General features: G+C 38.6%; 1 protein-coding gene across 1 annotated transcript in view; it reads right to left on the minus strand.

Moving 5' to 3' along the window:
* Positions 1–27,222, minus strand: part of LRP1B (LDL receptor related protein 1B) — a 674,736-nt gene that overhangs the window by 505,409 nt on the left and 142,105 nt on the right. The window contains exon 2 of the mRNA XM_035332355.1: positions 3,210–3,335. Coding sequence (XP_035188246.1) covers positions 3,210–3,335 — 126 coding nt within the window. The remainder of the gene's footprint in view (positions 1–3,209; positions 3,336–27,222) is intronic.

The raw sequence follows: 27,222 nt of genomic DNA on the forward strand, positions 1-27,222 counted from the left end.
AGGTGAGCTGGCTGATTTAGCCTGCTGAAGAAGCAAGCCTCATCCGATTAGGTTAAGTAAATTGATTTTTGAACCCTGACTATTTGGGAACCTTAGGAACAACCTAGAGAATTACCACCAAGAAAGGGTAGAAATTACTTGGTCAAGAGTTTTACTAATATATTTTTTTTTAATGAATTTTCTTATGAACAATTCACTGGCAGAAAGCAACAAATCCGTTCACAAAATTATTCATTCTGAATTACTGAACCAGGTTCATTCGTATCATAAAAAGCAGCAGCTTCACTGAGAGCAGAATGAATCGCAGCTGCTAAGAAACAGAGAGAACACATGCAGATGCTGTAGGAATTCACTTCTGGTCTTACAAAGCTATTCGTGAGATGATTTAGTGGAAGATGGGATGTGGAATGGGGACAGACCAGTGATGGATGCTCTCTTTTGACTCAGAAGAGCACAGGCCATGAGCACAGCTCCATCACACTTGTCCAAAGGAAGCCCAACACAGACAAAGGAAGCTGTCCAGCATGAAGCCCTGCACCAACCTTTGCCAGTGCAGAGACAAAATTCAACATTAATGAAAAAAATCACCCTTTTCTCCTTTTTGTCCAATCCTGGATCTCTTTATTAAAGCTAGTATGGGGACTGGGGACTATATTGCATGATTTCAGGCAGATTCCTGAAAAAAACAGTTTATACAATGATATATATGTGTTTGTAGACCAATAGGTTTCAGGCTATTGCAAAATGTGGTAAGAAACACCGGCAGGAGAGAGGCCACAGAAATATTGAGTACCTAAAAGTTTTCTGCAGATAGATGGCTGAGTGATTAGTGAGACTAATAAGACTTTTCATATTCTCACTGTGGGAAAAGCTGCAGCATGAGAATTTATCTCTTTTTAGACACCTTGAAATCCCCATGGGAGAGAAGTTAAGAACTTCCACTTGCAGGAAAAGCTTTGATCCATGTTTTCACATTATTAGAACCCAGAAAACCCTATTACTAGGCACAAATCCACAGAAAATCAATCAAACTTCATTTGTTTATGGCTACAGGAACAACTAGCAATACCTGTCAAGCCACACCAAATAATTCATCTCACATAAGTCAGCAAAGGGCTGACAAACAGAAGCTGCATTCATCTATAAACAAACAGACACATGACGCAGTGCACTAAAACTGGAAAGTGCTGCGTCCCTGGCATTAACACCACAGAGTCCTCAAATATTTCATAAGGATATTTTAAGGTAGTTTATTACTCCTTACAGATACGATGATACAAAGTGTCAGCAAGGAAATTAAGGAACATTATATTCATCTCCAACGAGAAGCAACTTACCTGATGAAGCTGCAGTACATATACATATTTCAAGAAATACTAGATTTGACAGTAAATTATGCTGACTAAACAAATACAGAACCATTAATACTAAAGTATAATTGCAAGCAAATATATGGGAAAGTTTCTCTCAGCATCCCAGTGCTGTCACTGGCTCCTCATGCAGAGGCCTGGGCTGAGTTGAACTGAAAGGGAGAGGCAGGGCAGTCCCATCACAATTACCTTCTCAGCCTGCACGGTCAAATGTTGTCCAGGCACCTCATTAACCAGCAGCTCATCAATATAGAGCAACCTAACCTGTACACTCAAAGATGCAAATGTCCTCCTGCTCTACAGAACAGCAATGATGCCAACTCCTACTTCTGACATAGAACAGCACAAGCAATGCCTCTGACAGAAATCGTCAGCATTTGCAAAAAGGAAAGGCATTTCCAAAAGGATCTGACCTGATGGGGTCAGAAGAGAGTGGGCTTTCCCACCCTATCCCCCTTTCTTTAAGTCACCAATAAAGTTCAAAGGCTATGATTTTAATCTGCTGTGTTTTTGAATGGCGCTATTAACACAGATCATATGGTCCAGTACAATAAATATGCAAAGTGCTTAGGAGGAAAATAACCAGGTAACCAGCAAGCTGCTAGATCTGCAACTATGTGCTAAATATCCAGAAGCAAGTTAAAAACTGCATGCTTAAAAACTGCATGTGACAATTTTTGTGTTCTTATTGCATTATTCATTACCTGAAAATTTTGAAACTGTAGGTGTTACGCTTCAAATCTATGCTTAAAAATACTGTGCTACAGAAGACAATAATCAATAACCAGTGCAGTAATAAAATCTTAAGTATACCTTACGTTCCCAAATACATTTTGTTTTTAAAAATCCCAAATGGTGTCAAAAGCAGTTAATCAGAGCACCCTCACCACAGTCCCAGAAGCAATTTTCCTATCAGTTTCAAGGAACAAAACATGGAGCAGTAAGGTTGCAATCATCGGTACAATATTTGCCCAGTCAGAAATGATTTCTAGACATCTCTACTTTTCTGTCCCTCATTTTAAAGATTAGACTCCTAAATAGTGTCTGATGTTTGATGCTTTCTTTTATCAGTAAACCACATTTCTAGCCTTATTGATTGTCAGCATTGCTTTGATACTAAATACATGTTTCTTCTCTTACATTAAGTGATTATCCTGGGGATAAAACCAGTAAATTCCCTCATTTTCCTCAAAATGCAGGAAACAAGGGCACATTAAGATTTAATATCACCTCATCTGTAGTCTACTATGCCATAAGAAAAAAAAAAAAAAAATCTGTAAGGTTGCTGCTCTGGTCTTCAGAAGCTCTTAGCCACATTAAATTAAAAAGAAAAGAAAAAACCCATCAAGGTCTTTTATTATAATTAAATGTGTTGTATTAAAGCTTTCTCTCAATTTCTGATCTTTGCTTCTTTTCCCCTCATAGTTTTTACATCTTCTTTCATTTCTTCCTTTGATGTTTGCATGCTCTTAATACCTTTATTGGAAATATTTTGCACTATTCATTTCCACCCAGCCATCCGTTTGTTTTTTTTTTTGAGGAATACCTTTTCCTTGTGCCTGATTTCGCCTCTGCCCTCTATAGCTTAGTGAGAGCACAGGGAACATATGCTGTGGTGAGTGCTCATTACAAAGCGGCACACGAATGAAACACCTTCCATTTCTTTTGTCTCTCACCTACTTGGGGAATGTAACCTGTTATCCTGAAGATGATTTAGTCAAGATTAAAAATAAATAAATAATAAAAGCAGAAGCTTTCCCTTCAATTATATAGTTAGTGCAAATACAAATGTTACCTTTAAAAGGAAGATAAAATAAAATTGGCACCTTCTTTACTTACATGTGTCTAAAGACTCATCTGAATCATCAGGACAATCGGGTTCTCCATCACACAGCCAGTGCTGGGAGACACAAGTCATGCCATCACGACACAGAAACTCTCCTACGTCACATAACTGATGTTCTTCTGAAAACAAGAATGGTTTGGAATGCAATAATTAAAAAAAAATAAAGAAAAATAAAGTGGCGCAATGAAAATCAAAAGAGAAAATAAAATGATTTTAAATCAGGAATCAAAACAAATAATAAAAACAAATGGGAAGCAATAATTTAATGAGGTATTTAATGGTAATGCCCTTACTCAGGCTGGATAGCCCTAACCTCCAGGTGCAGTGTTTCATTTGGAACACCCCAACCAGACACGAACAGGATTAACACAAATCACCTTAATGAAAAAAAAAAAAAAAATCGGAAATCCTATTCTCACCTTCAGCTCTTTCACCATTAAGTAAATTTGTTAAATAGACAGAATACAACAAGCTTTAAATTTAATGTTTTCAGCAGGGAGGTATCCCATTCTCCTCCCCTGCCCAAGCAAACATTGACAAATTGTTGTTTCAAGTAATCATATTTTCTCCAGGACACACCTCTTTGTAAGCAGGCAAACATCTTTTTAGATGTATGTATGAGTTTTTGACTACTGCTTTAAATAGGCACTTTAATGAGCAAGTCCTATCTGAAGTTTATATTTGAACTATTTTACTTTTAACGTAACACAGCTACAGTCAAAGTTAAAGGTCAAAATTGAGGCACCTTAATAATTATTTCCTTAAAAAGATGGCAATTTTTGAAGCCTGGCACACCCAAACTATCAGCTGACTTCAACCAAAGTCTGATGTCCTTGAGATCTACAAGAGTTAATTAACACAAGACTATTCCTTCATTAATTAACTCTTGTATCATTAATTAAAGCCCACAAAGCCTCTGTGCAATATATTGTATTCTTTTTCTCAACACATAAATTGCAGTAGTCCCTTCCACAAGGTTGCAGATCACTGGGAAGGTTTCTTGATTATTCTCTCATGCTTACACGACCAAGCAATAACTTCTCTGGACTCGATATTGTTATAAAGATATAAAAATAAGCATATAAGCGTTTTGGGGGTGATAGTGTATTATTACTGTGGGAAATAACTGTAGGGATATTTTATTAAAATTAACCTATCCATTTCATCCTGCTTGCATTTAATTTTCAAGATCAGCCTCTAAAACTATTGATGGGTACAGTTTCAGATTAGTCAAAGTTGCAACTATTATGCAGATAAATTTAATATTGTTTAATGCAGCTACATCATGGCTTCTGTAACTCTGTAGGAGTTGTTATATTTTAATTCTTTGCATTTACTACTACAGCAAGAAGCGCTGAGTTAAGTTGTTCATCTTCTTACAAAATGAACAACTATGTAATTAAAAGTGCAGGTTTACATGCTCAAGGAAGCAACTTTGCATTAAGCATCTCCCTGAAAAATTTAAGATCCCTCTCTGAAAGTGCTTCTTGAAAATTCATACTGGAAGTAAGAAAGAGGGAGGGAGTTTGGTGAGTTTTAGCATTTCAAGGATGTACAGTAATATAAGCAAATCTGTATTAATTTTTAATAATTTCATTTAATAAAACTATTAAAATTCATAATAAATTTCTTTGTCTATGGAAACTTTGTAGCACAGCGTGAACTGTCATTTTCCATGCATTATATGCATGTTCCTAAAAGACATGAGAATATCAAAACTAGCACAAAGACAATTATCTACCCTGTCCACATACTTATACCACTCAAGATCATTTTTTCCTCACGTGGGTGACCTGGGTATGTATCAAATCAGCAGTAGAACTACTTAAATGCTCAGTGCCCATTCAATACTTTTTCTTCTTTATTGCAAATAGTTATTTCTCAGAGCAAAAAGAATGGTTGAAATGAATGGCTAACAATCTTAATTCATGCCAATTAAAGTTAAATAGTTAAGTTTACAGATTTCTGAACTGCCAGCTAAGTGGCAAAAAATAAAATAAAGTAAAATAAAAAATTGCTGAATATAAGAAGTTTAAGCTTCTAGAAAGATTTATACAGTGAAGTTTGCCCATGTGACTGGTTCTACAAGAACATACTGAATTACATAAATTCAAAATTCCTATAGAAAAATAAACCTAATTTATTTTCTAATTCCTAACTGGTGATAATTGACTAGAAGGAGAAATCAATGCTGTCATTTATGCTGAAATGTAATACTCCAAGTCTAATTATATGTTGCAGCAAGTGGAGCCCAGCGTTAAGAAAATCACATTTGAAGCCAGTGGAGAATTTCAGTATATTTATTTAAGTTTGTAAACGAACCTTACAGTGATACCGATAAAATCAATGCAAAATTTGCAGAGATGCTCTTTTGCATCTTTTAGGCAAGATGTCAGAATTAAACCCTGCCCAGAATTAACACCTGCAGCCGTCTCTGAAGGAAACTCGGCAGCACAGGAGGCAATTCTGCATTTTTCTTCATGATTCCCCTTGAAGGCACCAAGTTGAAGGCAGACCAACAACCAGTAGGGCCACACTGATATTAATTTAGAGACCGCTCTCCCCTGCAACATTCTGTTGTGTTTTATACTTTTACCTGCAATAAAATACCTTTTGACTACTCAACCTCAACTGCCAGTCAGAACAAAATGCAACCTCAGAGTAACGCTGTCAGTAGGATAAGGGACATATCGTATCACAGTGCCTATTACATGGTCACATTCGCCTACACAAATACATCTTTTCTCATTTGGAGTAAAGATGACAAGCTGATTTAAACTAACTTGATACAAAGTTGATTTAAAAATAAACACTTCATAGTTCAGTCTTAGGCATGTATTTAGAAAAACAGCTTGTTTTCAACTTTTTAATTTTCTTTTAATTGAAATAATTTAGGTATTTCCACACAATTAAACTCCTTCCTTGTATTTTATTCAACAGTACAGAATTTATGGAGATCTAAGCTTTTTTTATTCTCCATCTACAGAAAAACCTAGCAGAGTGAAAAAGCACTAACTTATAGAACACTTTGAAAAACAGATCTTGTTTGGAAGAAAGCAGCTTTATATTCGCTGAGGGTTTTATTGGCTCTGAAACTGCTTTTTCAAACTGTTTTCTTTTGCATATCTATAGAATTATCACTTATTTTCAGCTGCTATCTTTGTAAAATGAATTGGACCAGTTAATCATGGACATGCTGTAATTAGTGTTGTTTTTTTAAAGGAAAAAAAAAAAAAAGAAGAAAAATGCATCCTAAAAAGACGGTCATCTAAGATGGTCTTATTTCTTAACAGAAAAAAAAAAAAAAAAATACTTTCAATGACACCTCTCTGTACAGTTTACTTCTGTATTGTATTGCAGGCTCCCAGCGGATGAGAAAATTCACATATTTTTAACATACCAATTCTGAGAGACAGAGCAGATGGTCAGAAATCATCTCTCGATGGGTAAATAAAAGCTTTGCTTCCCTAAGGACAGTACTCCTATGCTATGTCGCAAACACCTGGCAATGGCTCTTCGAAGGAAAGTTTCACAAAAAAATAGCCAGTGCTTTTGTTTTAAAGTCATGTTTCTAGAGCCAGAAATTTACTCTGTTAAAAGACAGGCACAGCTTTAAGAGGATGAAGCTCAAAATCTCCATTAGGAGACCAATTACATTCAACCAGTTACACTAGACCTGGAAAAATAAATAAATAAATAAAAATCCAGGTTCGATTTATCAGTATTGCAGTTTCCCAAGAATCTCATGTTCGTACCTGCAGTACACTGCTACTGCTAGACAAGCAAAATAAGCAGACCAACAAAAAAAAAAAAAAAAAAAAAAAAAAGCATACAAGATGTCTGTCTACAACAGGAATCCTGCAACATCAGTTAGTTGCTTCTGTAAACATAAATGATGAGGAGTAATGATGAGGGATAACAGCCACACTGCCCGTGATCCCATTGCCTGGTAGAGGCCCAAGGTTTCTGGATCCTTCTTATTTGAGGTACCGCAATTAAAAAAAGCAAGTCAGCAGTGGGCTTAAAAAGAACTATGTATGAAACAACATTTATATAACTGAGTGTTTCTTCAGTTCTACAGCAAGAACATGAGCTCACTCCAAAAAAAAAAAAGGCTGTGGTGATACAGACAGAGGGCCTGCCCAGAGACGTGGCTGTTCAGGCCTCTGGCTGCAGGGAGCGCCTGAGCCTGCTGCTGCCAGGGAAGGCAGCGGGGAGACCTGCTGTTCTCAGGGGGAAGGGCTGCTCGTGGTGGTGGCTGAGCTCAGGGTGGAGAGACTGAGGAGCATCTGGGTGTGAGCAGGAGATTGACTGGTGGAGTAACTCCCTGGCGTGCCAGAGGGAAGGGCACCAGGGGGATGCCCCCCAGAGCGTGGTGGAGCCCCTGCCCTGTAACTGTCAGGCAGATGGAGGGGACCAAAAAGACAAGGAGGGTTGGAAGCGAGTCCCACTTTGACGTCGCAGGCAACCCCTCTCCCTATCTACCTCGCTTCCCCAGGTGCCCCTCTGTAATAGGTTTGAGGTCTTGAAGGAGAGGTAGGCGAGGATGTGGTGGAAGGCCCACCTGCAAGATCACATCAGAAGAGGCAGCTGACACCACGCCTCAAGACTGCCTCCAAAAAGAAATAAAGAAGGGTAATTGTAGTAGGAGATTCCGTTCTGAGAGGAACAGAGGGACTAATATGCAGAACTGAACTTCGAAGAGAAGTTTACCTAGAGCCTGGGTCAGGGATATCACCAGGACACTCCCCAACCTAGTGCACTCCACAGACTACCTGCTGCTGACCTTCCAGATAGCTGGGGAGGAAGCTGCGTCCCGTAGTCTAAGGGCAATGAAGACTTCAAGGCCTTGGGACAGTTGGTGAAAGAGTCTGGGGCACAAGTCATTTTCTCTTCCCTCCTATTCTGGGGTGATGACATGGGACAGAGTAGAAGGATCCGGTTCATTGGCTACGTGACTGGTGCTACAGGCAGGCCTTTGGGTTCTTTGATAATGGCTGGTTTTATAAGACATCAGGCCTGACAGTAATATGTGGGAAAGGTTTATCTCACAGGGGCAAAAAGGCTTCTGGGACAGGACTTAGCAGGACTCATTTTGGAAAGCTTTAAACTAGATCTTAAGGGGGAGGGGGTTGTAACCGGGTTTGCACTGGTGGGGCAGCACCCTAGCAGTGATGAAGACCAGGAGACCTCCCACACCTCTAGGGTGAAATCAGCATGCTCAGCTCACTCCCTGAAGTGTCTGTACACCAATGCACACATCATGGGGAATATGCAGGAAGAGTTAGAAATCCATGTTTGGTCAGGAGACTATGATACAGTGGCAATTACGGACATGGTGGGACAGCTCACATGACTGGAATATGGTCATGGATGGGTATGTCCTGCTCAGGAAAGACAGGCCAGCAAGGCGATGTGGCAGAGCTGCTCTTTACGTCAAAGAGCAACTACATTGTGTTGAGTACTGTCCAGGGGCGGATGAAGAGTGAGTTGAGGGTCTGTGGGTGAGAATTAAGGGGCAGGCTGGCATGGGGGATACTGTTGTGTGTGTCTATTACAGGCCACCAGATCAGGATGAGGAAGTTGATGAGGCCTTCTACAGGCAGCTGATAGCAGCCTCACGAACACAAATGGATGTTTAGGGAAAAATATAATGTTTAAGCTTGTTTTTACAAAATCTTTGAAGAGGGACTTGAAGTTAAAACATTAAATGAATTTTTCGTACACACAAAATTAGAGATTTTCTTTCCTATGATTCAAATGAAATATAAAAACTTTGAAATTTACAATTTTCTCTCAATTTCTTGTAGAAATAAAAAGGATAAGAGAAGATGGGCAAAGAACATAACAGGGAGACGTGCTGGTAAACATCCTTTTCAATTTGGGGATGGCAGGACTAAGAAAAGAAGGATGCCACAACACTTTTCCTATCAGGTAAATGCTGAATTACAGTGACAGTTTGGCTCCATGTGGAAAAAAAAAATCAGATAAACACATACAAGTGTTGGACTCCATTATTTTTGCAGGTCCCTTCCAATCAAGCTACTATATTTTAAAGTGCTCAGCTGTTTTGTCCCTGTCTGCTTACCCAGGCAGAACTCCCAGGAAAGAGGGAGAATTGCCTACCAAAATAGCAATCACTTCAGAAGCAAAGAGCAGGAAGACAAAGGAAGCACGGAAAGGCCAATGAGAGCTGTCCAAAAAATGGACTTGTGTGCTTTTACATTCTGATCTGCTGGTGATCAGCTGTCTACATCACCTGTCTACACAATGGGAAACTTCTATCAGTGATAATAAAGCAGTTCTGCCATGTTTCAGTGATATTATGCAACCCTAAACTTGTACTTTTAAGTTCTTAATTAGTTTTGCTTTGATTTTAATTAAGTTATCTTCATTACAAGAGCTTAAAAACTTAGAACTTTTTTCCCCCCCTCTCTAAATCATGTTTTCCATTTGGGATTTTCTTTGATCTCTCACTCTGAAACATGGAAGGGTTTGCAGATTAATTTCTGCAAAATTTACACAGAAGTTGAAAAGTATATTCCGGTAGTAATTTATGTTAGAATTCATTATATACTAAAACCAAAATTACTGCAACTGAAAGGGAGATGGGAAGAAAGAGCATGCACAGCAGTTCCTACTTATGACTTCTCAGACTTACATAATCCTTTTCCAACCTTTTATACTTTGAGTTAAATCTACATTTTTAGTGCCCAGAATACAGCAAAACGTTTAAGTTTTGGCCACACTAAAGTACAGACAAAATTCTTGGAATGTGTCTTGCAAAACACTAAACAGAGTTTTTACATTCAATTTATAAATGAAATGCTGTTATCCCTTGTTTCTGTCCTGCCTGGTTCAGTACAATGTCATGCTCAAAGTCAGAGAGCAAAAGTTTTATTCGCACAATCCGAAAATCTCTCTCAAGATTAGTCAGACTTTAAGTTGTGGCTGTGTTGGAAAAGGGCTTAACCAGTTACATCTCTATCCATACTTATTCCTTCTTGGGAATGTCATGTACATTTTATCTATACTTACTCACTCAGTTCCCGGTGTTATCACATACTCAGCAGTTACTAATCAACTAATTGTTTTTATCCATAGCAAAACACATGCACAGGTACCAGTCGCTAACAGTGCCAAACACCCAGTTCATCCCCTGACGCCACGTACAAGCATTTCTCAGTCTGCACACCTTCTACCCAGCAAGGTCACAGACATCTTGTTTACAGTCTGGTCAGTTTTCTGACTGACAGCAGACATCCTACTTCTCAGTCCATAACTGAGTCCATAAATATTCACACTCAGATTCCTCATTTACATTACACAGCTAAAATAATTCATATTTTGCAGACTTGCCCCGTGCTACTTCAACTTACAGATCATGCTGAGCAAGGGGCATTACAGATCAGTATTAACAAGAAGACTAGAAACATCCACTACTTTATACAAATCATAAAGTATTTGGGGGAGTGGGGAGGCAGTAAGTTTGGGAGCAGCCTTTTTCCTGTCATTTTTGCTCATCCTTTGACTACCCAGTATTTCCATTAAGAGGGCTGACCCTGAGCCCCCTCCTGTGGATTTGGACCAGAGAAGGTTATTATTCAGCCTTAATTTGGCACACTTTATGGACAGAGAAATCTAAGAAGTCTTCAGATAATGAGAAAGACCCAAATATTCCTGAGACAATTTTTACCTAATCAGCAAAGGGTCACACAACGCTACATACCTCAGCAAACTACAAAATGACATGATAGCGATGTTCTCTAACGACACAAAAATGCTACAGAATAGCAAGATACTATCTTTACTAGAGATATACTAATAGGAGAAAACATTTCATGCAATCTTGTCATTTGTCAATCCCCGCTCCAAGTAGCCCTATATAAAAAAGAAGTTGAAGTCCCAACAAGCTCACTACAAACCAGTTCTTTACCATTAGCTTTAACCCTCTTGAAAACTGGCAGAAGCAACCAAGTTCCCCAGTGTGGAGTTGTTGTTCTTCCCCGACTGCCAGACTTACAGTGAATATTAATGGCAGGGTAGAGGGTCAAAGTGACCATCACTTATCCCCTTACATATGAAGAATGACAAGCCCCATAGCAGTCAACAGCTTGCCCTTTCAGCTGCTGACAGCCAGACAGCGCCAGGGTGCACAAGAGCAAAAATGCTTTTGTTTGTGAAAAGCCCTCAAAGATTTCCAGTGAAACAATAACTCTCTCTTCCCCATTTCACAAAACAAAACGTTTTTGAAGAAATTATTTATATGGAATGAGAGGCTCTCCACCTTGGTTTGCATTATCATATCGTGCTCATAATGTTTCATTTGATGTGGTGTAAGCCTCCTCATCAGAAAACAATGGTTGCAAGAGAAAAAATAAATAAAATTAGTCCTTGTAAGGAATGGTGAGGATGGTGGTAGGCACCTTTGTAGGACACCCTATGAACTATGTGCTTCCTATCTCAAATATATGTATTTTGATAAGCAAGACAAGCTTGCACATGCAAAAGAAATTCAAGAAGCATCCAGGAGAGATGGCTTGCATAATGCATCATTTTGTACGCTTATTCATGTTTGCTGCCTCTTGAGGAAATCAGTGGAGAAAAGACTAAGTCTTTCAGCTACTCCCAGGATTAAATCTCCAAAAGATCTGAAATAAAGACACCTGAGAAGTAGAAAAAAAATGAACAGAAGGATTGGGACTGAAGAAAAGTCACCCTGAGCCAAATTCAAACCCAGTTCAATGCAGTATGCCACGTGTTGTGCCTCGAAGCAGGACTTCAAATAAATCTTTTTTTGTCTACAACCTGCATTAGCTGTTTTAACTTACATATTTCCACATTATAATTTTACCTTCTCCTGCTGTAAAGCTTACACATTTAATTGTAATGTTTCCAAGGCAAAATTGCTTCTTTTTCTTAACAGTAGAATGGAAATCTTGAATTGAGGCAAATTATTTAAATAAATGTCATACACAATATTTTCCTCTTTTGGAAGCTGAAAGCATTCATTACATAGCTTATTACAATATCTTTAATAAGTCCTCTGTTCAGCAGATGTTCTATCATTGTGAATTTTCACATACTAATACTTTTAGCAAACAGCAGAAGATAATTAATTTAGTTAAATTTCTTATATCAAAAGGTAATCAATAGTGTCATTGTGTTAATTCAGTAGTTTTATTGCCATGTAAAACATAAAATGATTTCCTTTGATTTTTTCAAACTTTAATAGAACAACTTCTGCCCAAGCAAGGAGGAAAAAGCACATTCTAAAACTGTTGCAACATTTGGAGATACCAGGAAATTGAGGGAGTAAAAGTCTGTTATGTTTATTATCAGTTTTAATAAAGTTTTAAATCTTCTTTTAAAGTTTAGATAACTTCATAAAGGAAAGAAACAGGCAAGGTGTTGGTAATTCAGGTGGCTGCATAATGGAAAAGTAAAATTGTGCTTAATGAAAAAGAAAAAAAAACTATAACCAGCAAGGTATCATAAAGGACATAAAAAAAAAGGGGGGGGGGGGGGGCCAGAAAAAGGCAGTGTGATAGGTACTGTATGGCACCTGGATTGAACTGAACTGTCTTCTCTGCTTTCTCATTTATTTCCCTGGGAGAAGGATGCTGAAGGTGTTATCTTCACCCATGGATTTGTTTTCTTCATTTTAGGATTCAAGGAAAAAATACCATTCCTGTTGTCAGGAATCACAATGGTATCAGTATCAGGCCAGATTGGTTCATCCTGGAACTGTTCAGTCTTCCAGCAACTAAGTGGATTGTTCAAGAAAAATCCCAAGGTCTCATATACTCCATTAGTTCTTAATTACTTAAGTTGGCCTTCCTCTCTGCCCTCCTGCTTGCATACTCCAGAAGACATTAGGAGCTTCAAACAGCCTCAGGCAGGACCAGCAGCGACCTCACGAGGTTATCAGGTCCAGCTCCTTTGCCATAAAGCACAATCTGGTTTCCTAAAGTATATCTAGCACTGCTTATCAGTGCAGTTCTTAAAATAAATAAATAAACTTTCAGTGAAACTCCTGTCCCTACTTTGGTCATCTATTCCAGTCCTCAGCTATTCTCACAGAGAGAGCATTTGCAATAATGTGCAGCCTAGCTGTCATTACAGCAATCAGATTGTATTTATCCAGCTCCAAACTGCTGCTTACAGCTCACATTTAAGCGCAGCAACGCTGAGCTATCCATCTTCTCTATCCACTCTCCTGTTGTTCCATTGCCAATCATTTAATACTAACTGCTCTGCTAACCGTGTCGCGGAGATAGTGGCTGAGTTTGACAGATAGCAAAGCTGGTCACCCCCCCTCACACACGGCCAGAAATGTAATGGGCTGGGGGCAATACGTGGTAGAACTTGCACACCATTTAAATACACAAGCATGGGGATGTGGAGGATGGAAACACCAAAGAAGTGAGAACCAAACTCCTGGAGAAAACCTTATCAGAAGGCAATTAACATCAAGATGCCCTTGCAGCGAGGAAGGAAGCCCTGCCCTGCCCTGCCCCACTCCCAGTCAGGAGCAGCAAGCCTGCTGTCAGTAAACGGATCTCGGAGCGATCCCACTTAAAATGACAGGGAATAATGTTGAACAGGTTTCGATAGCAGATGGAAGCCTACTACGTAATTCAATTTTAATGACCAAAGAAGTCTTAAAGATGAAGGTTTTGTTTTGCGCGACAGAAGATTTATATGAAATGAAACAGCCAAGTCTGCTACCGTAAGCAAGTACATATGTTCAATACATACTAATTTTATATGGGAATAATTAATCTACAGGGAAATGGCGTTAAAGCCTAAGATATCCTTATACTAAATTCAGTGATTAAAACCATGGAAGAAACACAAGAAAAACAAGCTAAAATTCCTTCCTAAGTACAATCTACATATACGATTAAAAAGGGTCTTGTTACCAGGGTTATGTGTTCTGTTCAAAGTAAATACTGAATAACTTTAATATCAAAAAAGTTCAAAACAATCATTAAAAAAGTAACAGTAACATTCAAAACTTACAACAACAAAAACTATATATATATTTATATAAATCGTAAAATTGGTTCCAATCCTATAAATGGCTCCATATTTATGCTGGGCCCTACTGAAGTCATACCCATTATTTTAAATAACTCTAATCAACAGTTCTAAGTTAAACTGTAAGAATTAGGTTAATGGCACACCAAAGGGTTGCTTAATATAGACTTCACTGCAATTTAGCAGTTGGGAAATTAGTTAAAATTGCGATCTTCTGCAGTTCAGGCCTGTCTTTTTGATAGCGTGATCCAAGACTGATAATTTCAGGTATAATTCAGGAATGTACTTATAGAATAATGATTTTCACACCAGTGGAGAACAATGTGTTGAGGTTTTAGCTGCTGCTGTCAGTATACCTTGGATGTGAATATCTGAGTAAGTAAACGTTATTTAGAGGCAGTAAGATGGGATATTTAATAAGATAGCACTGGAAAGTTTTAAATGGTATTTACAGAGGCAGCTTGTGTTCTCTAGAAAGGTGACATTACAAAGAAGCATTGATACAAGGGATGGAATTCATATCTCGAGGTAGCTTTATGCTTTGTGAAAACATATGCGAACATATATGCCTATTGCATCACCTCAAGCAGCACAGTGTCACTGAGCTGCCTACAAAGGAGTTTTGGAAGTACCCCAGCTTGGGTTCATTATCCAAGGCAGGACAGCAGGCGTAGCGCCGGGTGGGTTATGTGAGCCTTGAGGACAGGCACATGGGATTAACGAGCACATATGCTCATTTGTCTGTTTCCTTCTCATGTCCAAGAAGCAAAGCTTCCACACCGTCAGACTAGGGATATGAGTTAGTAAAAGGATGAGGAGGCCATCCCAGGCCTTGGGTACAGACCTGCAACAAAAGTTTGTTTTCAAAGCAAGCCAGGAAATGCCTATCTCCGATGAGGGTTTCCTTTTAAAATTGAGCTCTTCTTAGTTTGCATTCTAGGACCATCATAGGCTCATCATCTGTGGAAGACCAAGTGAATTTTAAACAATTCTGATTTTTTTTAAACAATTAATTCTGAATTGTTTAAAAGTTTTTTAAAAGTATGTAACATTTATTAAATGTTTTTAACACTTGTATCTTCCCCAGTTATCTATTTATAAAGAGTAGTGAGAGCAAAGCAAGAACACAAAGTACAGAATTTTTCAGTGTCATACCAAAACCAAAGAATTATCAGTTGAAATAATTATTGCTGTGGCTCATTTAGGTGAAATTTGATTAACCTTCATAAGTGTTAGAGGAAGGTCCCACCTCCCAATCAAACAGGCCAGAGGGCAGCCAGCACGCAAGCTAACTCCTCTTGGTACCCCCCACTCTCTTCTGTCCAAAATCTTTAAGTTTCTTTTGAGACCTTCCACATATAATGAAAAATAATTAAAATTAAAGCAATGGAGGAGATGGGAAAGCAAACCAATAGCTTCATATTCAGGAAAAAAAAAAAAAAAAAAAAAAAAAAAAAGCCAGCTTTAAATAAAAGCCAAGATATCCATAGTTAGTGAGCCTGGGACAGAACCTGCAGATATCATCATTTTAGCAGGTCAAAAGGCTGATCAATGTTTAGCCGGTGTTAGCAAAAACCAGAGCTCACTTCAGCAGGAGGGGTGCTGAGGACTTTATTACCAGCTTCGCTAGCTTTGAGACTGCACGAAGAAAATTATGCCTTGGCTTTTACCACACGTAAAGGGAAACAAAGACTCTGTGTGTAACACATGGAGTTACTTTGGCTCTAAATGCTTATTACTGCTTACCTTTAAGTGATTTCACTCATATCGAAGGTGAGCCATGCTCTATACAGTAAAATACATAAAATCTTGTAAACTGTCACTTTCTTGACAGTGTTGCCACAGTCCTTCCCAGCTACCTCCAGGTGATGTGAAAACATATGCTTGAACTGTCTCTGCTGGGACTTATTAAACAAACAGTATGTTCTGTAGATTAAACCATAATTAGGGATGATGTCAGGATTGTAAAAGCTCAGTAATTATGCCCCCATTTGTTCTACTAATTTCTGCAGCACTAAAAACACAATTTCCTCACAGGCTAGTATGAAACTGGTAGTTCACAGTTCAGAAGTCTCCTCTCCTTTGACAGGTAAAAATACTTCTAAAAAAAATTAACAAAACCATCAGGTTCCTCTGAAATTTTTTACTTAAAGACTTCAGGGGACTTTGGATCAGGCCATAAATAGGGAGCTCTCATATCTATGTAGTATGGACCACTTAATAGAGTTAAGTAGCATTCATCTTTATACTGTGTCCTCCCTTGATAATAGAATAATAGCAGATGCTTACACAGAGAAAAAAACAATATTAGGAAGTACGTATTTTTAGCAGCTTTAATTATATTCTAGCAGCAGGACAGAAAGATGCAGAACCATACGAGCAGGCAATTCTCCCCAGAAGACAGACGCAGCTTTGGAGCGCCGTAGCAGAATGATTTTACTTGTGAGTGATTTCGAGTCAGGGAATTACTGAGAAGGCTGTTTCTTTGGTGCTGCGCTAGTTATTTTTTGCAGCTGTTCTACAGTACCTCCGTGACTGGGCTAAATCACTGAAGCAGACTCAATCCTTCTGATCCCTCCAAAACACATGCACGTATGTACACAGGCTCCAGGAAGAGCTGGTTTGGCCTCATCTATGATCACAGCATTCACACTTTTCAGTCCTTTTTATATCTTTTTCTCCTGTTACTGGTGGGACCACATTTCTAAGGTGCGCCCTAGCTGTGGATTCACTAAGAGCTGTCCACTGTACTTACAGGCACAGGCAAAAGCAGCATTAACTCTCAAATCTACTGCTGTTGAGTGGGTGGGGAACTGAATGCCAGTGCAATTGTGCAATATTTTTAATATGCACCCTCAGCAATTGATATTTCACCCTAATAACGGTCAAATTAGCATCGGGAGATCCAGAGAAACAATGATTTGGCACATCACAGCTGACGAACTCAAGCGACGTATTTCAATATACTAACAAAGTAGTTTGCCTGGCCGGTAGGCTGAAGAAAAGAAAGGACAGAACACTCAAGTTACTACTACAATGGACTTCATACAATCTTTTTTTTTTTGGTTATACATATTACTTTTGCAGTATGCAAAGCATGATGTATAATTAAGATTTCATTTAAGATGCAAGTGAATAAAGAGCTTCATCCCATCCATAAATGACAGGTCTTCCTGCTGCAGAGTCCCTATCTCTCAGCAAGCAGTGCAAATAAATGCACGATTTGATGGAAGCTCAGCTTAGAAAATATTTACATCACCAAGGTAAATGTTTATTTTGGTGGTTTAGTGCCAATAAAATAAAATAAAGCCTCATCTGTTGACTGTGAAGGGACATGTCCATGAGCTGGCGGAGGGCACCTGCTTTACCTTGGCAGAAGGCACCCGGAGGCACGAGCCCAGCGCAGACAGCAGCACCTCCCATCCAGGAGCTGCTATCCATTTGGTTGTGTGCTTTACAACACCACAGATTTTAAACCTGTGATAGAAAATTAATCCACGTCAGGCTGTAGAGCACCACATGCTTGTGTTCAGGGTGGATATCACTGACGTAGACAAAAGTTATAAGTAGACTAGCAAGCTTGTAGAAATAAAGAGCTGGTGAAAGAAACCCTGTTCAGAACAACGTGGAACAGCATTTACATGCAGGGTTTTTACAGCCCCTGTTAAGGTAAGTGTTAAGAAACCCCCCCACTTACAGCATAAGAACACCCACTCCTGCAGATGTATCTGTCACAAGCTGGGGAACCAGGAACAGTGCACTTACAAGCAAGAAGGGGCTTCAGGTGCTGCAGTGAGCACGGTCCTGAGCACATCAACTGTTGTCGCAATTTGGGGTTCTGCTCAGAGGATGTACCCAGATGCTTAACTCAGCTTACCACTGAGGACGTTTTAAGTTAGACGTAAAGAATTTAAAGCCTGACAATCAATAATCCAAACAGAGGTCTTGTGAAACAGGTCTTAACGTTTTACAGTGGCATTAAAATATTTTAGGTGCGCTTCAACACCTCAAGACTGAACCCTGACTTGTTCTCTAACAATCCAGGAGAATTATAATGGTGACTGAGTTATTTGCAAATGAAGCTGTGCTCACTCAAGGATAGCTCTTGTCTAAAAAGACATCATGTCCCTTACTGAATCTGGTACCCTTTGTACATCACTGGTGGGTCCAGCCCAAGTAACAGCTCTTATAAACCAACTCTTACTAAGCTTTATCATCATCATTTTTAATGAAATTAGTACTTATTTTAAGCTAATATTATGTATGGAATTGACTGCTTAAGTCATCATTTGAAGGCTTGTGTAATAACCAATTATTTTTTTAATATAATTGAAGTAGGTCATATTATGGTATGACACTCAAAAAATATTAATTTTCATTTCACTTACTGTATTTGCAGAACAAACACAAGCCTGAATTAGGGCTCGGGGAATGGAATATTTAGATTGTACAATCTAAATACATCTCTCAGGGAAAAACAATTAATTATCTTTGTTACTGCCTCTACTGCTGAGAACAGCTGCAATTTCTGGCTTGCCAAGTTCACGTCATTGAGGGTTATTCCTATTAATATCAATTAGGATCTAAACTGTTTGAGTCTCTTCAATAATGATACTCAAGTAGGTTTAAAGTGGCATTTCACAGAACACACACCTGTTGTCAGAATTGTGACATTTTTTTAAGATTTTTTTTAAATACAGACATGGGTCACTGAACCATGTCCAAGCACCAGTAACTAAGGCACAATCATTACTGAGATAGCTCCAAAGAATTGCATATTTACTTCCACCTGGGAATGAAGATATAAAACCTTGTTCTTCAGTTGGAACAGATATACTATTACCCTCACTTGTGGGCTGCAGTTAAATCAGCTCATGTCAAGTTGTCACCGAGTCAAACCGGTATTGAGCACATCATGACCTCACTGCTGAGGGCATCACATCTGGCCAGAACTCCTCGCTTGCATCTCAGCCATGCCTTTCATCTACCTCAACTACGAGGTCAGCAGAGACATCAAAGACTATTCTCACCTCGAGAGACTACCTCACACAGCTTTCTATTTTTGTTCCTATGTTTGTCAAATGTTTCTCATAAAGCCATTGTGGACAGAGTAATATAAAGAACAACCATCGCCTTAAGGATACCAGAAGACTAACAACAGTTGAACCAAGTCCAACTAAACTGAGGCCTAAGAGTTAATAAGTTAACAATTTTTCATCATTTTCCTTCTACGTGGTTGATAAGAATATAGGATTTATTTTCCTCATCTAGTCCCATTTTATGTTTCAAGGACAAGTCTTTAAACTACATTTTTTTTTAGATTCAGGGTTGTGTTTTTTTTAAAAAAAAATCTGCAGAAGCATTAAAGTGAAAAAACCAGTAATGGTTTTGAAGACATCTCTGAAGACTGCACTGTGAAATTAAGTAATTTATGATGGGTTAAGAGGAAACCCTAAATAAGATACAGCAATACACACAGGATGGTTTGAACTCTGCTTTGTGCATATGCATGAAGAAAATACTTTTTTTTAAAAAAAAAAAACTAGTAGTGACCACTATCAAATATAAAGAAAGTTTGAGGAATAACACATGTTCAAATCCTGGAAGATACACATATTAGAATAAAAAAAGAGATTAAGGACAACTTGACAAGAAAAAAAAAAATCTTTCATTTTTAAGTAAATCTCATGTTATTGCTGAAGACAAAAATATTAGTCCAGGTAAGAAGACATGAATGGTGAAGAAGACTTAAGGTGATAAATGCACTTGAATACATCAAGGGCAACGTTTCCTTTTTTTTTTCTCCTAAGAAAAACTCACATCACCTATATAAAGTTGTTTCAACGATCCCTTGAGGTGCACATTAAGATGACGAGATATTTGAAAGTATTTTGGAAATAGGCCTTTTGAAGAACTAGAAAGATGTTAGAAACAACTCATCACAGCATTCACAACTTTGAAGGCCAAGTTATAACTCAGAAAAAAAAAAATAGAATAAGATGCCCTAATCACACAATATTTTGTTCATTGCATTGTGAAATGGAACAAGGATGTTTTAATCATTATTACTAGAAGTCAGCAGAGAAGATAAGTAAAATATAGGTGGCCACAACGTCCTCATTCCCCACCGTAACTTCCTTAATGATTCAAGGCCCTGTTCCAACCTCTGCACACCATTTCCATCATCTACATGGTCTTGGACATAAGCATGCAAACTAATTCTTAAGATGTCTTGGCCATTGTTTTGCATTTTCCAGTATGATCACTGTTTCTCCATCAGCACTGTAGGAGATGAAAAGAGATCTCTATCAGCACAGTGCTGTTACCCTAGCTTGGGCAGCACTCCCCCTTGCCTTTGTTCAATCAGAAATATCACACTGTGAATCCATTTTAGTTAAAAGGGGTAAGACATGTTGCAGTCTAAGGATCAAGGAGGTAGAAGCGGGTCTGTAGTTTCCTCCTTTGACAGCAGTATGACTGGTTTAACCTCCCACAGAGGCTTATCCACCATTCTAAATTAATTTTATGTTCTGCAGCAGAAATACTTGTGCGCTCATGAGCACTGGGGAGAAGGAGTAAAGAAAATCCCCCATGCTTTACAAAGACGAATGAGTTGCAAATGCACGTTTCCAGAGCCTTCCTCCGAACTGCACTGATCTTCCCCAGGAGAGGAAAGAAAACAAAACCAACAACTACCACCACCACAGATCTTTAAGTATTTTTTTGGATGCTTCTTATGTGAGAACTGCTTTTCATGCTTTCATTCCCACTCCTGTGCCTGGCCTCAGCAAGGACAATGAAGGCACTGTTGTTAGGTCCTTGTTTGGGACAGCGCAGAAAACCACATGACACTGCCCACCCCACACCTCCACTAGGTGACTTTACTTAATGATGCCGAAAGGCAGAAGGCCAAGCAGTGCCATGGGACCATTGTTAATGAAGCAAACCCAGGATGAAATTATGTTAAGAAATGAGAAAGACAATGAGATGAAAATAGACACAACTGAAAAAAAGTAGTTGGGATAAAGGCAAAACAAATGCAGACCATGGAGGTACTTGGTTGCGTAAACATCTTTCATACATTTAGAAACTGGAACTGTACACATCCAAAAGGCACAGCGGGGCCATGTGAGAAGGAAGAAATCTTTTATCAGTGCTACACTAAGTTTGCATCAAGTAGGCAGAGAAAATAACCTTTAAAACTGAAGTCCTATTCATCATTCAAAACCAAATGCAGTATCACTCCCATTTAACTCAATGCTGCTTCTAATAAAGTGGTTTAGGCTTGCTTTATTGGCTTACAAGTTCATTTTTATTCCGATCAGATTCACTGATAGACACTGTTCTGCTTCCCTGTCTTGTCGAAAGAACACAGGACCAAGACAACCTCAAGGCTGACATTTTAGTACATAATAGCACATTTATCATTCAAAAGCAAGCACTTTGCTTAAAAAAAATATTCCAAGTAGCATCGTGTGGCAGGTAAAAAATCTTTCTGAATTTTTCTAATCATGGTTTGGTTAAACACCACCAACTTAAGAGAGATTGGTTCATGAAAAATTCCTATTTCCCCCCCATCCCTGAAGGTAACTGCTTTAAGCACTGCATAAATTAAACTCAGAAACACTGAACTTAACCTAGATAGTTACCATATGCAACTGAGAAGTGATGAATAACCAAAATCCACAGAAACACAGACTACGGGAAAGAAATTTTATGAACATAGTGAAACTAACAACCTTTTCTTTGAATAAATTCACGTTGCATTTCTTTTTCATCTTACCAGCCATAAGCCAGCAGAAGGTGAAGAAAACGGGCAATGTAATGCTTCAAATTGCTCATGAGGAATTCTGGTATCATTTATCAGAATTTTTGGTCAGGTTTTTCTTCCTGTAGGCATACAGTTAGATCATTATGCCACACAGACATGTGATCTCCCCTCAGTTTTCTGGTGTCCATTCCACAGGAGGACATTGGAGCACTAAGTCTATTTCCACTTCCAGTAATGCTACACTGGAATCAGAATATATTTGTGTAAACAAGCCTACTTTATGCACAACATGAAACAAAGTTTCCTTGACTGTCAGTACACCAAGATAAATAATTAAGAATTTCAGCTTGCTAAAATATGACCTGGGGAATAAAAAAAATCACCCAGAGAAGAGATCAAGTGAAATTAAATTATTTAGCAGAACAAGACAAAGGCCAGAAGGGAGAATCATCGCTGAGCATGAAGGTGTCAGAGGGGACAAAAAGGAATGTTTTTACAGGTGTTTGTTTGTATTAATATGGGAGCTGGTCAAATTTAATGTAAGGAAAGTTAGAAAATACAGATTTTTGACAGACTTCATGATAACCAGTAAAGGTCAAAAAAAGTTAAGAAATACAGTGGTGCTTAATGAAAGTAACGAATGGGATATACAGCTGTTACATTCAAAGTTCTTGATTCATAAAGCACTAACAGTATGACCAAAACTTTCTATAGTCTGTATTAATGAGCATACTTACAGTTAAATTTAACACGTTTACTGAGAGCCATTTACAGTTTCCCCACTGCAATATGAAGACCAGAAGCTTGCACCAGCCAACTTGCATTTAACATCAGCAGCAAAAAGGAAAGCACAGTGTTACCCTATGCCATACCCCTTTAAAAACTCTGTCCTCCACTTATCTACATTGACCCTAAGGTAATAAGCATTTCCTGGAACACAAAGCGTTCGTTTTTGAGGAGGATGGAATATGTTTCCCAAATTAAGTGGAACCCTACAGATGTTGGCATTAAGTTTCCTGATGGGAATCGTGCTCATCTGTCAGAAAAACATATAAATCCTTTGGGCTCCATAAGAAGTTGACAGTATTCCTGTGAAATATTAACAAGGCACAATGCAGATATTGACATTTAACTCTCCATTTGCGCTGGATTTTTGTCTGACTCATCATCGCTCTCTCCAGTTTTCTCAGGCTCCGTATTTTATAGAGCTGACCATATGTTTAGATTTGTATTTGATGACATGACAGCAAAGCTGCAGAGGGTGAGCAGCTACATCTCCACGTGTTAGCTAGCTGTGTTGGGGCCACAGAGCTGAAGAAGCCTTCTGCAAAGCCACCCTGGCAGCTTCCAAACCTTCGCGATGAAATCTGTGCTTATGTTGACAGCTGTAGTAGAAGCGTGCAACCAGGCAGCCCATAGTATGGCTAGGTCCCCCTGTTCCCTTATCAGAAGTAGTAGGGGAAACAATAAGTTTGAATTTGAGTTTCTTGTTTCTGTGGAGAAAGGAGCTGGCCTTTCTGCAGATCTATCATCATTTGCAACACAGCAATATGGCAAGACAGAGATTTCATGAATGTTTTATGACGTTGTAGGTGGTAGCAAACTGCTTCTTGCTCAAAAGAGCAAAATTAGAGTTCGAATCCTTTCTCATCAAGAATTCCTTCACGAACCCAAGGAGCCCTTTCTTAATTAAAAGTTTCACTAAAAGTGGTATGTCTTCCACATGCACACAAGAGGTGTTGCTTTGGACAAATAGGCTTTTTATTATGTCCACTTAATTGAAAAAAAATTCCAGCCAGCAACATCTGAAACACTCAAAAGACAACACGGTCATGACATAACAGCATGCGAGGGGGGAATTTAACAATAACTGCACGTAGCTGTCCTGACATCTCATGCACAACTCATTAGATTACCCCTGCAGAAGAGCTCTAGAAGATAACTTATCAAATGTAGGACAATATTACACTCTTGAATCACAGCACAGCTCTTTGAGGCTTTCAGCTCTTGACAGTCCTTGCTAAGGATGTGCATGTGTAAATACAGTATTTTCAAGGCACTGAAGAAGCTCTGAGAATTGTTTCCCTCTTTAGGTTGGCCTCAAAACTATGAAAGCAGAAGAAAGGAATGGAAATTAAGATATTAACTGAAACCCTCTACTGCAGCCGCACATCGCATCCCACAGACTTCAAGGCTTCCTCCGGCTGCCTGTGGACCAGCATGGTTCAGATTTGCCCTTTGGCACGCTACTGGAATCCCAGCCTAAAAAGAGAAGAATCCCACTGAACAGATAGCACACAACTCCACACAAAAAGTGAAATAAAAATATATAAATATGTAATATTTACCTAGAGAAAACTCCCCCATGGGTGACGCTTTTGTCAGCGTAAGATCCACGGCACTACCTTGGTGCAAAAGCTTTCTTATAAAGACCAGTCTGTACACTAACTAACCACATGAAGAGCAAACGTTACACAGTCAATAAAAAAAGTGAAGTGGCCAGAAACAGAAACTATTCCCTCAAATACAGCACTGTGCCCACAGAAGAGCTTTCAGGAGGCCACACCATGCAGGTGTTGGCACACAGCATGATGGGGCTTGCACACCAGGCTCCCCCAAGCAGGGATCACCTCATGTGCTACTCAAAGCCCTTTCAGAATACTGCTCAAATTGCTTCTCTTTTTCAGTATGTTTAATTTTTGTAACTAATACACTTTAAAATCACAACTGAAATCAAATTAAGCATTTAACTTTAGTGTATAATTAAAAAGAAAAAGAGAACACTAGTGAATTAGGAAATGCCTGATTTTCTTCAAATATTACAGGAAGCCAAACTTCAAACTCTTTCATGGAAGAAAACTTCTGTCCTCTGCATTCTTCTAATCAGAATATTTAAGTAATTAAAAATCATCCAATGGAGCTAATTATAATTCCAACAGAAGCAGAGCCAAGATTGAAGAAGGGAAGTGCTATTAAAAAAACAGCATACAATCAACAAAAATTTGTACTCTAGAAAAACATAATTGGTCTAACTTGATATAGATGTACATTAGTTCTTGGATGCAAAAAGCAATGCTTGATTACAGCAGTAGAGAAAGCTACCATGATTATCCTAATTAAAAATTTGCCAAGCTATTTATAGTATAATACAAGGAAATGACATTCATTATCCTATAAACTATTCAACAAACCATTAAGCACTGTAATAAAAATCAATTGGCAAAAAGAGGTGCAATTATATTTATACTCGTGTAAACTCCTTAGTGAACTAAAACCACAGCAGTCACCAGTCCCCGTATTCTTCATACAAGCAATGCAGAAGCATTTGAGAGATTTAAAAATATAAAAGTATCATTTAATTAGCATGCTAGCAGTTGTTTAATCAGTTAGCTTCCAATTTAGTAGCCAATCGCCAATCACACATCAAGTTTTCAGAGCACTGAGTTCAGAAGAAAAAGAAGATTAAAAAAAGCAGTTACTACTCAACAAAACAAAAACAGAAGTCAAAAACTATTTTACCACCTTTAAAAATGTGTTGATTTATTCTTAATTAACTGATGAAGCAGCATTCTGAAGTCTTTCTATCACTACACACACAATTAACTCATAAGCAATCAAGGAAATTAGAAGAAAATTAGAAACAGGATTGTCATAAAGTGTTGATAACCTACACCTGCAGTACACATCTGCTGGAATTTACCTTGCATGATGAAACAACCAGACCAGGCTACCTTCAAACAAACAAAAAAAAACCTAAACAATCTAGAGTGCTGAAGTTAAAGAAAATAATCACCCTATAGGTCACCTTTTTGATCCAAGGTAACAGTCAAAACCAATTTAGATGAACCTGAATACATTTCACAGAGGTAGAAGTGAACGTGCCGTGACTTGCCAGCACCTTTTCAGTGCCAATCCTATTTAAGCCCATTTAGAAAGGCATTACATTCCTATCCTATTGGTTCTGCTGAACTATCAAATTTTCATGCTGGAAAAGAGAGTTCATCACCCTTGTCTCCACCCGTGTGTCTCACAACAGCTCACACCCCCAGACACGACTGACCTTTGGCCGCAGCAGCGAGGAGCCCCTGCCCACCAGGGTCTGCCTTCACATCAGTGAAGCCGGAAAAAACATCTCAAATAACTTGGCATAAAGCGCAATAAGATAAATAATATTTTTTTTTTTGCAAGCTCAAAGGCTTGTTAAGCACCTGCAAAAACAACATGAAGTTTGGTGGGTTTGCCAACACATATATGTATTTTGGAAACATCGTTCCGGAATGTGTGGGTAAGCAGTTACTCTATTTGAGGTGGTGTGTTAGTGCAAAGGGAACTCGGTGCTTTGATCTCATTAATGAGAATGAATCAAGACTGGATTTCACCAGGGTAAATAAAGCCAGGAGACTAAGCTCACATACATCTTTGCTACTACAGGAACACGGGAGAAGGCAGCTAGGACTTTGTCACAGTAATGGGTTTGTTCTACAGATTCATCCCTTCACATCTTAAGATGACAAATAAAAAAAGTAAATAGGCTACTTAAAAATAACAAGCGTAGCTATCTTTCTCTTTTGCTCCAACAGGTCAGAAACATATTTTACAGCTTCCATTTTCGAGAGGCGGCTTCGGGAAATGTTTGTACCATATCTTACGCCTACTTAGCCTTCTGAGTAAGAGATGCAAACTAGTTTGTACGTGTTATGTTACAACTCCCAAGCCTCTTACACATTTGCTAGCGGGTTTGAGATGTGCATTACCCTAGGTTTAAGTTCAATTTGCAAAATCCATTAGTTACAAAAATAAAACTAATACCCCATGTTGAGGCAAGAAGGCATCCACAGATGCCAACTCTCTCCACAGCTCTTCTGAAGGTGCTCATGGCATTCTGACCACCTACAACTGCTGGCAGCAACGCTCTTAGAAGCACTGCTGAGCAGAAGGATTACTGGAAATATGTAGCTGATGCTTGCAGAAACAGATGTTTTCTCTCTGGCAATGTAGAAACTAAGTTTTACTTCACTTTCTCTCTCATGAGAATTGTAAGCGATAAAAAAAAACAGTTTGCCCCTCTCATTTTGGTCTCCAGTTGCAAAAATGGACACCTGCTTGGGCTGCATACCCCACCGCCAGCTGACAACATTAGAAATACCCAAAGGAGATAATGCCAAAAAAGCAAATTTTGATGCTTACTTACC

This window comes from Oxyura jamaicensis, chromosome 7 (assembly GCF_011077185.1).
Source record: "Oxyura jamaicensis isolate SHBP4307 breed ruddy duck chromosome 7, BPBGC_Ojam_1.0, whole genome shotgun sequence".
Classification (NCBI taxonomy): Eukaryota; Metazoa; Chordata; class Aves; order Anseriformes; family Anatidae; genus Oxyura; species Oxyura jamaicensis.